This window comes from Giraffa tippelskirchi, chromosome 14, assembly GCF_054371585.1.
Source record: "Giraffa tippelskirchi isolate mGirTip1 chromosome 14, T2T-mGirTip1v1.2.pri, whole genome shotgun sequence".
Classification (NCBI taxonomy): Eukaryota; Metazoa; Chordata; class Mammalia; order Artiodactyla; family Giraffidae; genus Giraffa; species Giraffa tippelskirchi.
The window spans coordinates 27838433-27856921 of NC_137288.1; the positions used below are offsets into that span (position 1 = coordinate 27838433).

Consider the following 18489-nt stretch of genomic DNA (forward strand, 5'->3'; position numbering starts at 1 on the left):
AGTACGGACCTGATATCAGTCAGCATGCTATTACCGTAGTCTAGAAGACTGAATGGTGACAGAGAGGCAACAGGTTATTAAAATATTTTGGAAGTGTAACTGATAGGACTTGCTGATGGAGAGGATGTGTGAAACAAAAAAGAACTGACAATAACCCCTAAATTTATGGATTTAGTAAACAGGTTGATTCGTTACATCACAGAAATTCCAAGTGAGGCAAGAGTGCTGGGGGAGAGAGTTGTATTTTGAAATATTAAGTTTGAAATGCCTGTCAGATATACAACAGAAATCAAGTAGATATATGGATATATGAATCTAAAACTCAGGAGAGAGAAGTGTGCTAGCAATGAGTACCCCGAGGAACAGTAAGATGTCAAGCAACAAGAAAGTACTGACAAAGGAAACCAAGAAGGAACGGCTGGAGAGCTGAAGAGGAAAACAGGGGATGCATGGTATCACTCAAACCATGAAGAGAGTTAGCTTTTCAAGAAGGCAGTCATTTATTTTCCTGAATAATGCTGGGAGGAATTTATATACACACAACCACAAGCACTGAAGCCACTTACTATTTTATTTTAGCAAAATAAGTTTTAATATAATGATGATAAACAAAGGCCCAGAATGATGTGAATTAAAGACTAAAAAGAAAGGAAGGAGAGTCAAGATGGACAAACAACTCTTCTGAGAAACTTGATTATGAAGAGAAGAAAGAAAATTAGGTGCTGTTTTGAAGGATGTGGTATCAGGAAGAATTTTTCTGTTTTTTTTTTTTCCATTTCTGAATTTTTTGAATGAGAGCTATTAACACATATCTGAATATTTCTACCAGGAAAAGAAGAGAGCATATCTTTCAAGGGAGTTATATTCTTCACTGTTAAGAAAAGAGAAGTAAAGAATGGGAAGAGATTCACATCTGTAAATCTGGTGATGGAAAGTGGCAACCATTTTTATCTAATGACTTCTATTTGTTCCCATTAAAAATGAGGCAGAATTGTGATCTAGAAACTAGAAGGCAGGGCACAAAGAACAGGGCTGAAAAGGTATGAAAGAGTCACTGCAGAGCAGGGAGAGCAACCATCTAGAGAAATGCAGGAAGGCAGACAGTGTTGAGTGCCCACCTGATGTCTGTGGTCATGAATTTATAGTGATATCAACATGCTAGGCTATGTGATTTCTTCCGAAGCATTAAGGCACAGAGAAACCAGGTAATCAATTAGGCTTATCAAGGGTTAAGACTGTGCCAAGGGAACTGAAGGATGATTAAAATGATGAGTTGGGATAAAAGCTATACTCAGAGGAAAGCAAATATTGAAGGGTACTGATAAACAAAGAAAAAGGTAGAGATCAATGCATTTAGATGTTTCAGTGCAGTTGTACATAAAAAGTACTCCTTGTTCCCTCTGCTTAAAGTGCTGATCCCCCAGATCACCACATGGTTGTTTTCTCACCTGCTTCATTTTGCAAAAGATGTTACTTTTCCTGGGAGGCCTTCCCTGAACAGTCTTTTCAAAATTTCAATCACCTAACCCCACTCCAGGAGAAGGCAATGGCACCCCACTCCAGTACTCTTGCCTGGAAAATCCCATGGACGGAGGAGCCTGGTAGGCTACAGTCCATGGGGTCGCTAAGAGTCGGATACGACTGAGCGACTTCACTTTCACTTTTCCCTTTCATGACCTGGAGAAGGAAATGGCAACCCACTCCAGTATTCTTGCCTGGAGAATCCCAGGGACGGTGGAGCCTGGTGGGCTGCCGTCTATGGGGTCGCACAGAGTCGGACACAACTGAAGCGACTTAGCAGCAGCAGCAACCCCACTCCAGCATTCTCTATCATTCTTTTCTGATTTTTCTTTTACTCTTTTACGGCATATAAATATTATTGACTATCATCCACCCAAACACTAGAATGAATTCCATGAAGAGAAAAGATTTTGACCGTTTTGTTCTCTGCTGTATCAACCCTAGCACCTACAATAGTTTCTGGTACACAGAACTCAAAAAAATATATGTGAATGAACTGATTACTGAATCAGTCAATCAGCCCCCTTTGAAAGAGAAAAATAAACTGGAGCTAAATGGCTCCTTAAAGAGCTCCTTTAAGGATTCTATGATCCAGTAATTCTTTTTTCAATATTTTCTGATATATCAAGAGGTAGGCAGAGACAAGCAAACTCTAATTAACAGTTAATAGTGAAAACAAATGTCACTCAAATAACAATATTAACTCCTAAAATTTGACTAAAAGAAATGATATTGAATATATACATTTAAACAAAAGCAAACCTCTTTCTAATATCAAGCATTATTACTTATTTTCAACATCAGGGATATGAAAGATTCTTCTCAAATTAGAAGTTGTAGGGATAAAAATCAACAATACATACTAGATGAACTTCTGCAAATGTACTCCCAAATACAATTTTCAGAGCAGCACTAGCCATATAGACCTGTTTTACCTCACAAATTACTCTGCTTAGCTAAAAGAACTTAAGAGCAGCTTAGTGTATTTCCCTGGTATCAAAGTCATACATTTCTACAAGGTAATTACAAACACCAACAACTACAGTAATGTTCATAAATGTGTCAACAATAAATATTCTGAGTTTCCTTAATAAAATATTTAGGTCCACTTTATTTTTACATTGTATTTCAATCCATCTATATTAACATGTCCAAAGGCACCAATAAAATGCCTTGAACTGAAGATGGCACTTTTTGCTGAAAGGAAAAGTTATAAACATGTATCATAAACCAAATTATTTCATAAAGTTGTAGCTATTCATCAAAATCAATATTTTCAAGACCAACATGAAATGTTTACTTGGTAGGATCCATCCTACAGGAAACTTGAAAAGCTCTGTACTCACCTCCAGATTTTCACCATCTGAACTTTCTTTTGTTTTAGATGCAGAAGGAGGGGAAGACACTGGAGGAAGAGGGCTGGTTATAATTTGGGAGCTGAAAAAATAATACACGGTTATGTAAAATCCTCTTTCTGTACGAGAAGATACATATGTTCAGCACAGTTCACCACAACTGTGTCTGGATAAAGTACCATCTCCTAAAGTGTGTTCTGGGTAGCACTGAGTCACATTAGATTCTGGAAAAGAGGCTCCATAGTCAAAGAATATGGGTGATTCATCTTTGAGATGTATGTGCAGGTTGGCATACATTAAAGTTTCTGATAAATACTACAGTGTTTTTAAAAAGCACATTTTACTTTAAGCCAGTATTTTCCAAACATATTTGGCCACAAGACAACTCCTATCTCTTTTTCATCTTTTAAAAAGCATACAAATTGGTGACCAGCAGATATTATAGTTTATAGTTTACATCCTGTCATAAAATCTTAAATAGAGTTCTAATAAAATGCTCTAAGTGGCAAAAATAAGATGAAGTTAAGTAAACATGCCTAGAGACTGAAGCCCTCTAATGTACAGTGGGAGAAAATGTAAGGGATCTCCTTTCTTAAAAACAGGAGAACATAAAGGAGCCTATATAAGAAAAAATGTTTTTCCCCCCTGTTTCTCACTTCCCTTCTAAGCGAAAAACACAAGATAAATAAAAGCATTATCATCAACAAAAATTCAGAAATATAATCTTGAACTCATGTGATAATCGAAATAATTGTACTAATTCAGATAATCTGAATTCTAGACTTCCTTTGTCATTAACAAATCTCATGAGTTCTTCACAAAACAATTTTATACCACTAAGCCTAGAATTTCTCACACAAATGTTTCTATTTATCTCAAATTTTAAGATTTTATGAAAAGAAAAATGGCAAAGTAGAAAGAACAAGGGCTTTGGAGTCAACTCTACCTAATCTGCAACATGGAAGACTCTGGGAATTTACTTCTCCTTAAGTCCTTCATTCTAAATTAGGGATATGAACACCTACCTCAGAGGATTACTATAACAAGTTTAATATATGTGGGCCATCTCCTGGTGTCTGCTACAGAGGCCAGAGTTCTTAACTGTTATTACTGTTAATAGCCAACTTTTAACTCAATTAACAGGTTGCTTTAACTACTGAGGTGAAAAGCAGTCAATAAAAAATACAACTTTACAATAAAAATGTCTGAGTCCACTAATATGCCTCATCTTTCATTTTATTTTTGCATGAATAGCAATGACATCTAACACTTACCAAGCACCATGTGTCAGACACTTTTCTAAATGCTTTATGTGTGTTATTTAATCTTTCAGCAGTCCTTAAAGATCAGTTACTATTGCTGTATCCCCATTTTTAACATGAGAAACTAGGGCCAGGGCCACAGAGAGAATATTTAACTTGCAGAAGTTCATACAGCTAGTACGTGGTAGAGTCAAGATTTTAACTCAGGCATTCTGACTCTATAGCTTGCTTTTAAAACACTGCCCTATAATATAATAGTTTGTGATCTGTGAGCACACATGCCAAGTTCATTGGTAGAACTTCAAACTTATTACCAATTAGGGTTTGGTACATCCGGGAAAACAGAAAAGAAGACAGTCTGAAAAGGCAGAAAACTGTCACATTTGAAAATAAGTCCTCCCTGGATATCCATACCTATCTATTTCTGCAGAATTTATTCCAGAATTTGACACGCTCTCTGACACTGAACCTTGACTATCCTTCTTGGTAGGTTCTAATCCATTCTTTATGTCATCAAAATTTTCATATTTGAGAGCTTGGACCAGCTGTAATAGGTACATCAACAAATCCTGGAAAACAAACAAAAATAAGCCAATATTAGAAAAATGCAAATGATTATATACAAGTTATGGGTATTCCTAAATATCAAGTTAAACAATTTAAGCTATCACTTATCAGTTGTGTTACCTTGGGCAGGTCCCAAGGTTTCTTAACTTCTTGGTGCCTCACTGGGTCCTCTTCTTTAAAATGGCCATAATCATATAAACCTTAGAGACTGAGTTGCGAGGATTAAATCAATTAATAGGAAAAAAGTCACAGAATAGTTCCTGGCACAAGGTAAGTGACCAGTAAGATCTTGTTTAAAATGGTATCCCACTGACATGCACTGCTATATTTAAAACAGATACCCAATAAGGACCTGTACAGCACAGGGAATTCTGCTCAATATTCTGTAATAATCTAAATGGGAAAAGACTTTGGAAAAGAATACATACATGTATACATATAACTCAATCACTTTGTTGTACACCTGAAACTAACACAACACTGTTAATCAGCCATGCTCTAATAGAAAATAAAAAGAAAAAAAAAAAGTATCCCAAAAGCACAGAAAAAAAAACAAAAACTAAGAAAAATGATTGAGATGGTTCATAAAAAGCTGAGAAATTAACAAAAGATCCTTTTTACAGCAATGGCGTTTTAGGTCTAAGATTACATGTGAAACTCCAAACTATTAAGTTTTCAAAGTGTTTCTATTTCATAATGTTTCTTGGTTGGGATTTTTAAAAATATTATGTTGTTTTTTTTTCCTTTAAGAGAATTTGGAGTTTAGTGAATTTAGAGAATTTGGGTTGCTTCTTAAATGGAAACTACAATGAAGTAGATATTTTAACACTCAGTTAAAGAAAATGTTTATTTTTCTGCCAACTACCAAAACTGGCTTGAAGAAAACAAATTTCTAAATCTAAATTTCTCCTACTTCTCCTGATAAACAGTGAGATAATTCAGACTGAAAAAAAAGCATCAAGAAAGTTGTTTTTACCTTTCTGAGTTTTCCTTTAAACGTTAAGAATGGAAATATTTTCCATCTTACTCTATAAATGTACTTCTTAGCCCTTCCCAATGACTATTAAGAAAACTCCAAAAGTTTTGCTTTCAAAAATAATTACAAATTGAAGAAACTCACAAAACTCATAAGAAAATTGGCAGCATCTATTGTCTTCTAGTTCTAATTGCCACTCAGGCAGTCAAAATTCAATGAGGTAACATTAGGACATTGTGATTACCAATTTAATTTTAGTCACCTTTCCTTAAGCCCAGAAACCAGGTTAAATCCCTGGGGCTAAATATTTATATTTATACTTCATAGACAACTCTTTCCTTCTGTATTTTGTTAATAACTATAGCATTTGTGAAAGTGAAAGTCACTCAGTCATGTCCAACTCTTTGCAACCCCATGGACTGACTATACAATCCATGGAATTCTCCAGAGGAGGCCAGAATACTGGAGTAGGTAGCCATTCCCTTCTCCAGGGGATCATCACAACCCAGGGATTGATTCCAGGTCTCCCACATTGCAGGCGGATTCTTTACCAGCTGAGCCACCAGAGAAGCCCAGTATTTGCAATTACTTATTTCAGTCAGTTCAGTTCAGTTCAGTTCAGTTGCTCAGTCGTGTCCGACTCTTTGCAACCCCATGAATCGCAGCACACCAGGCCTCCCTGTCCATCACCAACTCCCAGAGTTTACCCAAACCCATGTCCATCGAGTCAGTGATCCAACCATCCAACCATCTCATCCTCTGTCGTCCCCTTCTCCTCCTGCCCCCAATCCTTCCCAGCATTAGGGTCTTTTCCAATGAGTCAACTCTTCGCATGAGCTGGCCAAAGTATTGGAGTGTCAGCTTCAACATCAGCCCTTCCAATGAACACCCAGGACTGATCTCCTTTAGGATGGACTGGTTGGATCTTCTCTCAGTCCAACGGACTCTCAAATTATTTACTCTTTGTCATTTCCACCATTTAAAAAATTCCATGAAGATGACTACTTCCCAACATCCTCTTTTCCCTTATTTAATACCAAAATATATTTTTTTCATCTTTTTTTCTTATACTGACAAAGTCAACCTTTTTTATAGTTGCCCAAATACTGACAAAAAGCAATACATGTGATTTTATCATTAAATATGACTTTTTTCACAAAAAACTAAATGAAAGGTTAATTGGCTTAGTAGCAGTGTTAGTTGCTCAGTCATGTTTGACTCTCTGCGAGCCCCATGGCCTGTAGCCCACCAGGCTCCTCTGTCCATGGGATTCTCCAGGCAAGAATACTAGAGTAGGGTGCCATTCCCTTCCCCAGAGGATTTCCCCGACCCAGGGATTGAACCCAAGTCTCCTACACTGCAGGCAGACTCTTTACCGCAAGAGCTATAGGGAAGTCCAATCTGTGATAACTGCCTTATTAATTCTTATTCAAATATATCAGTATCAGTGGCCAGGAAAATCAAATGACTTTATCAAAATATTTATATAGTGTTCTGTTTCTAAAAATAAATTTTAATTGGATCAATAAATGTTTGATTTGCTATTATCTTATTTAGGATTTATGGCATCTTATAGCTCTAGATAGTCTTCTATGTATATTCTAAGAAAAAAATTATATAACAGAAAATTGTTTAATCAAGTATCCTTCTTAGGAGGTTTAAGTAACTCAGTTTCACTGCTACCCTTTATTACCAGGCACGCTTTGGAAATGCTGCTGAATATACAACCTAGAGTGCTTTCCCAAGTATAGAAAAGACTTATTGCATGAAATCAAAAAGGTTGCATTGTTATTAAATTCCCCAAGAAGGAGAAATTCAGAAGACAATATATCTTTTTAAGTCATTTATCACAATATGATTGTGTTAGTCATCTGCTTTCTGTATTCAAACTACCCATTCCTTCATTTGTATGAAAATAAATTAACTTCAATAGTAAGTGCAAAGGCTGTTTGTTCATTACATACTCACATTCGAAAAACATAAAATCCCTCCAGGCACAAAGGATATAAGCATATAAGTAAAGCAAAACAAACAAACAAAAACAATCAGATTTCTTTTTTTTTTTTTTTTGAATTTTATTTTATTTTATTTTATTTATTTATTTTTTTTTTAATTTTTAAATTTATTTATTTTAGTTGGGGGCCAATCACTTCACAACATTGCAATAGTTTTTGCCATACATTGACATGAATCAGCCATGGGTTTACATGTGTTCCCCCTCCTGGACCCCCCACCCACCTCCCTCCCCATCCCATCCTTCTGGATCATCCCATTGCCCCGGCCCTGAGCCCTTGTCTCATGCATCGAACCCATGGAATGGTGTTCTGTTTCACATATGATAATATACATGTTTCAATGCTATTCTCCCAGAACGTCCCACCCTCACCTTCTCCCTCAGAGTCCATAAAATTGTTCCATGCATCTGTGTCTCTTATTCTGTCTCGCATATAGGGTTATCGTTACCATCTTTCAAATTCCATATATATGCATTAGTATACTGTATTGTTGTTTTTCTTTCTGGCTTACTTCACTCTGTATAATGGGCTCCAGTTTCATCCATCTCAGTAGAACCGATTCATACGTATTTTTTTTAATGGCTGAGTAATATTCCATTGTGTATATGTACCACAGCTTCCTTATCCATTCGTCTGCTGATGGACATCTAGGTTGCTTCCATGTCCTGGCTATTGTAAACAGTGCTGCGATGAACATTGGGGTACACGCGTCTCTTTCAATTCTGGTTTCCTCGGTGTATATGCCCAGCAGTGGGATTGCTGGGTCATATGGCAGTTCTATTCCCAGTTTTTTAAGGAATCTCCACACTGTTCTCCATAGTGGCTGTACTAGTTTGCATTCCCACCAACAGTGTAAGAGGGTTCCCTTTTCTCCACACCCTCTCCAGCATTTATTGCTTGTAGACTTTTGGATAGCAGCCATTCTGACTGGTGTGAAATGATACCTCATTGTGGTTTTGATTTGCATTTCTCTAATAATGAGTGATGTTGAGCATCTTTTCATGTGTTTGTTAGCCATCTGTATGTCTTCTTTGGAGAAATGTCTGTTTAGTTCTTTGGCCCATTTTTTGATTGGGTCGTTTATTTTTCGGGAATTCAGCTGCAGAAGTTGCTTGTATATTTTTGATATTAATTGTTTGTCTGTTGCTTCATTTGCTATTATTTTCTCCCATTCTGAAGGCTGTCTTTTCACCTTGTTTATAGTTTCCTTTGTTGTGCAAAAGCTTTTAATTTTAATTAGGTCCCATTTGTTTATTTTTGCTTTTATTTCCAATATTCTAGGAGGTGGGTCATGGAGGATCCTGCTGTGATTTATGTCGGAGAGTGTTTTGCCTATGTTTTCCTCTAGGAGTTTTATTGTTTCTGGTCTTACATTTAGATCTTTAATCCATTTTGAGTTTATTTTTGTGTACGGTGTTAGGAAATGTTCTAGTTTCATTCTTTTACAAGTGGTTGACCAGTTTTCCCAGCACCACTTGTTAAAGAGATTGTCTTTTCTCCATTGAATATTCTTGCCTCCTTTGTCGAAGATAAGGTCTCAGACAATTCAGCAAAAGTTTCTCAAGAGCTATGAAATACTAACTAGATAGTAATCATCATTCTTCTAATAGGCATTTACAGTTAAGAGACATGGGTTCTGACCTTGGTTCCCAGACAGCTACATATATCCCATACTTCTGGTAAAATGAAATACTTTCTATTTTTCCTGTACTTTTCAATCTCCTTGCCTTTGCTTATATTGCTCTCTCCACTTGGAAAGTAAACTCAAGTTCAACTCTGAAAATTCTACTCTTCCTTCAATGTCTATCTAAAATGCCATTTCTTCCTCAAATTCTAATGGAGAATCTCTCTCCTTCTGAGCCACACCATAGTAAGAAATATGGCTTTTAAAAATGCCTTTAAAGAACATTAAACAAATCCAATTCAGAAAGATATTAAAAGACAGTTAAGCTATATGTTACAGATGTAAGGTGAGTTTAACATTAGGAATTCAGCATCTATTTCATATATAGTATTTATAATATATTAAAGTTTTTCAGATAGCATGATGCTGTACCTACAAATTACAGGGACCCATCTAATACCTATTAAAACTATAAAGAGACATCACTAAAAAAACTAGATAAAACATAAATATTAAAATAAAAACTCAGTTTTCATTTAACCAACAAACAGAAATAAGAGATAAAAGTGGTGAGGTAATATATAATAGCAATGACTGTCACAAAATAAATAAAATTTTTTAAAATGTGAAAAAATTTTATGAAAAATTTTGATAAAGGCATATATATTTTGACAATAATTTAAATGCAAGCTACTTATTCAAGAATATGGAAAAACATATACAAAATTCTGTTCACTAATACAGTTACAGCAAAAGATTAGAAATAAAATAGCTGCCTACCAGAAGAGGCTGACTGGTAAAACAAGTTATAAAATAAACTTGCAGTAAAATATTATGCTGCTGTTTTAAAAGAATAAGGTAGATCTATAGATATCCATAAAGTCTAAAACCACAGTGTTTTTATACAGATTAGATGTACCTTTGACATCATTTGCCTTGATATTCATTTGCCTGTGTTTCCAGACTTTACAGACACCAATTATTATATGTGTTGAAGATGAGAAAATGTCCAAGATTATACTGTCAGTTAATAAGGCATGCTTTTAATAACATGTATAGGATATTCCTATTTACCTTAACTTTAAGAGATGTCTTTGGTGGCTCAGACGGTAAAGAATTTGCCTGGAATGAGGAACATCTGGGTTCGATTCCTGGGTCGGGAAGATCCCCTGGAGAAGGGAATGGCAACCCACTCCAGTAATCTTGTCTGGAGAACTCCATGGACAGAGAAGCTTGGTGGGCTACAGTCCATGGGGTCACAAAGAGTCGGACATAACTGAGCGACTTTCACTTTCACCATATAAACCATACATGCATATATATGCTTGCAATTTGCATACAGAATATATGAAAATATATGAGTGACTATTTTTCTGGGGATAAAAAATGGCTGGAGAAGTGGAATTGTTAAAGGAGCTTCAATGTTACTATTTCATTTATAATTTAAAAGCAAATCAGAAAAAAAAAGATGATAATATAATACAGTAAAGGAACAAACCAAATGCTGTGGGAGCAGAAAAGAAACAAAAATGTCATCTGCTTCCTTCAACAGTTAAGAGAAGTTTCTCAGAGATGTTGCGGTCTGTGCTACACCTTGAAGGATGAACAGCAGGAAGACCCCACTAGGAAGATGAAGTAACACATATACAGGCTTGGGTACTAGAGGGACTATGGCATCCTGAACTAATTACTGTCCAAATACAAAATGCAGTACTTTTCATTCAAGTTTTTCAGTTGTCCAAGATGTAGATATTTAGACAAAGTGACCTTTGATGTGATGCTATGTTTACATGATTATATTATTATATATTATATGACTATATTAAGGGCTCAAGACAGTAAAGAATCTGCCTGCAATGCAGGAGATCTTGTGTTCAATCCCTGGGTTGAGAAGAGCCCCTGGAGAAGGCAATGGCTACCCACTCCAGTATTCTTGCCTGGAGAATTCCATGGACAGAGGAGCCTGGCAGGCTACAGCCCATGGGGTCGCAAAGAGTCGGATATGACTGTGTGACTTTCACTTTCACTTTCATCCTTTGAAATACTAAAAAACATTTGAAGTTCATAAAGCCATAAATACCATATTACTCCACAGATAAGGCAAAAGCAAAGAGACATTTTATACCAATTAGAAATGAAAGGTACAACATGAATGATTTTAGTATAAAATTGATATAAATTTACAACCTTTCAGCATATTATGTGTAAGTACAGTTTTCAAAATTTTTTCGCACATAATTTTTCCTTCATAACTATTAAGTGATACAAATAGCTATTATCACTATATTTTTTTTTTTGATAGGAAACTGAGGTGAGAATAACACATGTTCCCAAAGACATATGGGTACACAGAGTCAGATAAAAGACAAAATTCAAATTTTAATGTACATTTGAAGAATCAGTAGAAACTAAATTATTTTTTTTTAAGCTGAGTATACACAATTCATTACTGAATCAAGTTCAGAGAAAGGGAAATCAAGAGATAGTTACCACCTCACTATCTATCATCTCTAAAACCTCAAAAAACACTCCCAAACTAACAACCACATTTTGCAGTTTGGGATACATGCAATATTTCTACCTTTATTCTTTATCTCATAACAAAAATTATAAAATAGTCTAGAAATAGTTCAGTACTTGCACTAATACTATTAATTCCAGAGACAATTAAATGTTTAGCCTCTAAGTTTATAAGGGAATGTAATCAGACAATGGAAAATGATGATTTATAATATTTCTATTTAAGCCCTGAACCCATGTTGAGGAGGGCTGTATTGACTACAACCCAAAGACCTTTATCTAAATCCTGACTCATGTCAAACATAGATAAAGACTTAATGACTAAAGTGAAATTTCTAATGAATTTCAAAATAAATACTTCATTATTTTAAGTAAATATTGCAATAATTTATTTTTACTTATGATATAGTAAAAAAAAAAACAGTAAAGAAGATAATATGCTGAATTACAATGCTAGGAACTGCTGTTTGATAGGAGAGTGAAAAACATCCTAGTCCAAAAAAATTATACAATATCTGAGAATTGCCTCAGAATGATCTAGGAATGGGAAGGAGAGAATAACTGGCATTAAAGATGAAAACAAAATTGTCTATGAGTTGGCAACTGCTGAAGATAGGTAAATTACGTATGAATAGTCACTGTACTACTTTCTTTAGTGTTTAAATTTTACTGTAATTAGATATATATACAACTATCAACTTTAATAAATGCAGCATTTTGCTTCTTGAAATTCAGATACCACTAGGAGTTCAAAATAATGATGAGCACTCTTATATATATATTGAGGCTTAAGAGTCATCTTATATTCCATAAGCCTTGCAGGCTATGTTTGAGAACACATTTCCTCTATAAAAATTAGTTAAGTTAAAAAAAATTAGTGAATTCATCTACCTGATTAGGAATTACTAAAATTCAACATCTAGCAATGTTTTGGGTCAACACAGTTTCCAACCTTCCCAGGTGGCTTTATATGTATATAAACAGCCACCATAAAGCTTGTAGTCTTTCTCTTGCAGAGGATTCAAAGCCATTCAAAACCCATGGCTGATTCATGTCAATGTATGGCAAAAACTATTACAATATTGTAAAGTAATTAGCCCCCAACTAAAATAAAAAAAAAAAAAAAAAAAAATATGAAAAAAAAAAAAAAAACCACCTTTAAAAAAATTTACTTACACACACAATTGTCAGTAGCTTAAAGTTTAAAGGAGGAGTCTGAAAAAGAATAAGATGACCATGTATCTATGCTTTAAAGGCCCCAAAGGCTTTTCAAAGCCACAATTAAATGTGGCTTGTTGTAGACTGACTGATAGAGGGGATCTGAATTATTCCCTAGCTGGTACTGCATTAAACCATTTTTCATTAGAATTCCTTTTTCCAGACAGAGCAATACAAGCTCTGCTGCCAGGTAAATGTCCTGGGGGAGGCTGTCCCATCATGTAACAGATCAGGAAGTAAATTTTCATTTCACAGAGGAGTCCCTGGAGGAATATTTTAATTTTGGTTCTAAAAACACACATAGTATATCCTCTTCCCTTCTAAAACTTTCCCTCTCTCTCTCTCTCTCTCTCACACACACACACACACACACACACACACACACACACACACACACACAGGTCCTAGTTTAAAATACACCCAGTTGCAGAGGAGTAGTGAGCACTAAGGCACCTCATCATCCGCCTGCCGTAATCGGGCCACAGCGTAGCGCCTCACTGTTGGATTCGTGTAATGAGAGGACAACAGCTCCAAGGAATCCTCGACATCCATAGGCTTCCACTTGCCTAGAAGTTCCAGTGCCTGTTTGGCCTCCTGAGGTAGATCCCAATTAACACATTTCAAGAACTTTGTCAAAGCCTAAAATCAGAAAAGGTTTAAAAATTAGAAACATTTTATTCTGGGAAAGGGAGAATCAAGGATGACTAGGCAGAGCTCAACTTGGACCTGAAGGCAGAGTCACCAAGTCAACGACAGACTCTGCACATAAACACTAAACACACAACCTGAGAAAAACACTGCAGGACCAAGGGGTAGGGGTGGAGTGAGGTGGGGGGAAATGCATGTTCCTTGTAACTTTACTTTTTTTTTTTTCAGAGCACTACAAAGCACTATGAAGCTTTAAATTTTCTTCAACTTTCCTTCATTATGCTTTCATTATTTTAAAATACTGCAAGACTCCAGACAAGGAAATCACTGAGACATGTCTCATGAAGTCTGAGATGTCTTAAGAGAAAAACTTCATTTTACAATATCAACATGTGAAACATAAAACACTGCAACCAAAGAATGAAGGAGTCCAAAGCCAAGAAGGGTAGAACCCCATTCAAGAACACATCCTAGGGTCAATGGGTTTCCTAGATACTCACATAGGATGACTCAAACGAAGTTGAATATGTATGTCTCTCTTACAGAGACAAGTAACTACAGAAAAAGAGACAATTTGAAAAAAAAAAAAACCTCTACAGAAACAAGTATAAAAATAGATAGATACACAGGAGCATTGGTTTCTATATATTCATTCTATGATTCAGCTGGCTATTTGTAGAATCTTCCTGGAATCTCCCTTTTTTAGAAAGGTAGCCAATTCTTCTTAAGACTGTCAGGTGAGGAAGCTACCTTGGAGCATATCATTCATGGCTGCGTAATAATAAATGCTTTTTAAAGAAAGGTGTATACCTGTTTTTCATAAAAAAGCAATCCCTACTGCCAGATCTCCCTACTAACAACGCTTTCCTGGCTGATATCAAGACATTTTCTTCATTTTCTTTTTCTATGAATTCATCTCTTAAACAAAGATAACTGTAAAATTTTAAATTCTTCTTCTACTCAACTAAAAACATTTTCATTAGTAAATTAACCAAGTTCTCCAAAAAAATGTTCCCTTGAATAATAAAACACAATTACTTATTAGTATGACATAAATTTAATCTTCATTCCCATTCCCTAACTTATTTAACTTATATGTGGAGTACATCATGCAAAATGCTGGGGTGGATGAAGCACAAGCTGGAATCAAGATTGCCAGGAGAAATATCAATAACCTCAGATATGCAGATGACATGACCCTTATGGCAGAAAGTGAAGAGCCTCTTGATGAAAGTGAAAGAGGAGGGTGAAAAAGCTGGCTTAAAACTCAACATTCAAAACACTAAGATCATGGCATCTGGTCCCATCACTTCAGGGCAAATAGATGGAGAAACAATGGAAACAGCGACAGACTTTATTTTCTTGGGCTCTAAAACTACTGCAGATGGTGACTGCAGCCATGAAATTAAAAGACGCTTGTTCCTTGGAAGAAAAGCTATGACAAACCTAGACAGCATATTAAAAAGCAGAGACATTACTTTGCCAACTAAGGTCCGTCTAGTAAAAGTTATGGTTTTTCCAGTAGTCATGTACGGATGTGAGAGCTGGACCATATAGAAAGCTGAGCACCGAAGATTTGATGCTCTTGAACTGTGGTCTTGGAGAAGACTCTTGAGAGTCCCTTGGACTGCAAGGAGATCCAACCAGTCAATCCTAAAGGAAATCAGTACTGAATATTCATTGAAAGGAATGATGCTGAAGCTGAAGTTCCAATAAAAAGACCCTGATGTTAGGAAAGATTGAAGGCAGGAGGAGAAGGGGACGATAGAGGATGAGATGGTTGGATGGCATCACTGACTCAATGGACATGAGTTTGAGCAAGCTCTTTGAGCTGGTGATGGACAGGGACGCCTGGCGTGCTGCACTCCATGGGGTTGCAAAGAGTCAGACACAACTGAGCAACTGAACTAAACTGAACTGAACTTATTCTTGACTTAACTGAATTACAGGATAAAAGCACTATGGAGTGCGCAAATTTGTATATAATCTAAGTAAAGTGGCTTGCCCATCATCTCAAAATATTGGACAGGCTAGACTTAGAATCCAAATCCACTGACTCTCAACCCATGCATGTTCTACCAGGTGGTTTTTCCTTACCATTAAGGAGCTACTATCTCCTAATTAGCAAGCCCCTGGGAGCCATTACTCCACCAACACTTATCCCCTAAAACTTGTTGTAGTTTTTCTACAAAGGGGCACAAGTGGAGGGTCATTTTCCGGGTCTCAAATGAGTCCCTGGGACTGGCTGCCTAGTGAAGGTCCTTGGCTTCACACAGGAAAGAATTCAAGAACCAGCCACAGTGAAGTGAAAGCAGATTTACATACAGAGATACACACTCCACAGACAGTGTGGGCTGTCTCAGAAGGCACGAGTGACCCTGAAATACGGGGGTGGTTAGTTTTCATGGGCTAGGTAATTTCACAGGCTAATGAGGGAGGATGATTCCAACTATTTTGAGGAAAGAGTAGAGATTTCCAGAACTGGGCCACCACTGACTTTGTGGCCTTTTATGGTTGGCCTTGGAACTGTCATGGCACCAGACGGTGTGTTATTTAGCAAATGTATTACAATGAGTGTAAAATGAGGCTCAAGGTCTCCTGGAAGTCAAATTTTCTGCCACCTTGGGCCTATTTAGGTTCCAATCAGTTTTTGTGGATCCTGTTCTTAATGGCTCCTTCATTCTTTTAATGGTTATGCCCTGCCTCCTTCCTTCCTGTCTCAAATCCATTCCTAATTCTCTTTGATTATTTCCTGGAAGTATTTCCCACTGTTCCCCTCAGACTGACTCTCACTGTACCACACATCTAGAGTTTGGCACAGCCTTCAAGCTAAGAGTTTCTCTTCTAATCATTTCACGAACTGTCAGATATTCAAGTTCGAAGTGATTTATTAGCACAACCTCCCACTATCAGCACAAATGTACCATATAATATCTCTGCCAAAAAGAGATTCAATATTTACCTAAGTAATTCCAGTGATTAATTTCCAACGTACTCACTGTATTTAGACAGTGAAGCCATTTTTTTTTAAAACCTTGGCCTCTTACCATAATCCAAACCTTTAATTCTCAATAACTCTCATTGCCCCTCTACGCTTCAAACAAGCTAACCTATTTTATACACGATGATCTAACTCCTATCTACAAGGAGTTCCTTCCTTTCTTATGCTCTTTGTCAAAACAGTAGTGTCATCTTCTTTAAGGTCAACTTGTCAAAATATCAACTTTTCCAGGAAGTTTTCAGCAACTTTCAGCTCTTCTCTCAGTAGCTGCTTCAATTTTACATTCGTCATTTAAATGACTCTCTTCTAACTACCAAATGCTTTTCTGGACATTCCTATGTCTACAACTGGAATCTGCATTCCCCCAAGATAGCTAGCCATTTCTTCTGAACCTCCTGCACATCATTTAAGTGCTCTCTCTCCATAAAAGCACATGGATGGCCCTCCTTATTCTATGCATTTATTTTTTACTCCTTAAATGTATTTCTAGATTGAATGTGGAAATAAAGCAATACTTCCTAAATAACTACAGTGAAAGCTTTTCCACTTCACAGTGTATCAGCAGTCTTAATGAAGATGTGCCGGTATGTACTTACTATAAGCAAATCTTGTAGCAAGCTGATGTACTCAATTCAGTAACTGGAACAATCTAACCCTCAGATTCTCAGATTTATAAGTAAGATTTATGGAGTATACTGCTGCCAGGGAACTTAAGGGACTGTACAAAGATTTCACAACCTCATAATGCTAAATGCTAAAGGTAAACAAGGAGATAATAGAATGAAGGTGGAAACAAGAAGAGGAATGAGAAAGAAAGGAAGTGTAAGAATTTGAAGTCAGAAACAGTAATGATGATACTTTACTTCAGGTCCTTTAAAGATGCTTTATTGATCTATATAAAACAAAGATAGAGGATTCAAATGCAATTTTACACCTAGGGATTCCACAGATAACTGTAGAGTACAGGTTTTAGAGGAAAGGTGTTTGGGTTCAAATCTTAGTTTCCAGCTCCATCAATAATTACTGAGTCACATGGAGCACATTATTTAACTGTTAAGTGCTCTATCTCATAAGTTTATGTAAATATTAAATAAGTTAATGATACAGATGTTTAAAATAGTATATATATAATAAATAGTTCATAAATGCTTCTGATGTTACTGTCAAATTTAACATTATCATGTTAACATGTATTACCATGTTTTATATTAATAGCAACAAATATTTTGTTAATCTCCTTTCTGATCTTAGAATGACCTCATTGTTATCTCCTACTTTTAGAATCATGATCACAATTCAGAGCTGAAAACACTATTTATCATATATATTTCTAATATTCAGTACAGTTCAGTCCAGTTGCTCAGTCGTGTCTAACTCTTTGCGACCCCATGAATTGCAGCATGCCAGGCCTCCCTGTGCATCACCAATTCCCGGAGTTTACCCAAACTCATGTCCATCGGTGATGGAGTCGGTGATGCCATCCAGCCATCTCATCTTCTGTCGTCCCCTCCTACTGCAATATTGACTTCTACCAACTCGATTTTTGGAAATTTCTACATTTCCAAAATGTAGCACAGGAAAACCTGTTCTACTCAAGACACTTCTGACACCCTAATTCTCTGCAGACACTGAGTATCCTGCAACTTCACTGAATTCTGATACTCAGTGCAGAACTCAGTGCAGACTGCTTCCCATCTCAGATGCTAAGAGCAAACACCGGGTCCTCAGGTACCCAGACTTCAGTCCAACATAGACACATATGGGGGTTCCCATGACTGACCT

The 18489-nt window shown here is 36.4% G+C and overlaps 1 protein-coding gene across 7 annotated transcripts in view; it reads right to left on the reverse strand.

Annotated features, from left to right (window-relative positions):
• Nucleotides 1–18489, reverse strand: part of PIK3C3 (phosphatidylinositol 3-kinase catalytic subunit type 3) — a 176281-nt gene that overhangs the window by 72538 nt on the left and 85254 nt on the right. For all 7 annotated transcript variants that reach the window (XR_014075038.1, XM_081563196.1, XM_081563199.1 and 4 more), the window contains 3 exons: nucleotides 13512–13697; nucleotides 4553–4707; nucleotides 2868–2958 (listed from right to left, as the gene is read on the reverse strand). Coding sequence is in view for 6 of the 7 variants with exons in the window: in XM_081563196.1 (XP_081419322.1) it covers nucleotides 2868–2958; nucleotides 4553–4707; nucleotides 13512–13697 (432 nt within the window). In the remaining variant the exon portion in view is untranslated. The remainder of the gene's footprint in view (nucleotides 1–2867; nucleotides 2959–4552; nucleotides 4708–13511; nucleotides 13698–18489) is intronic.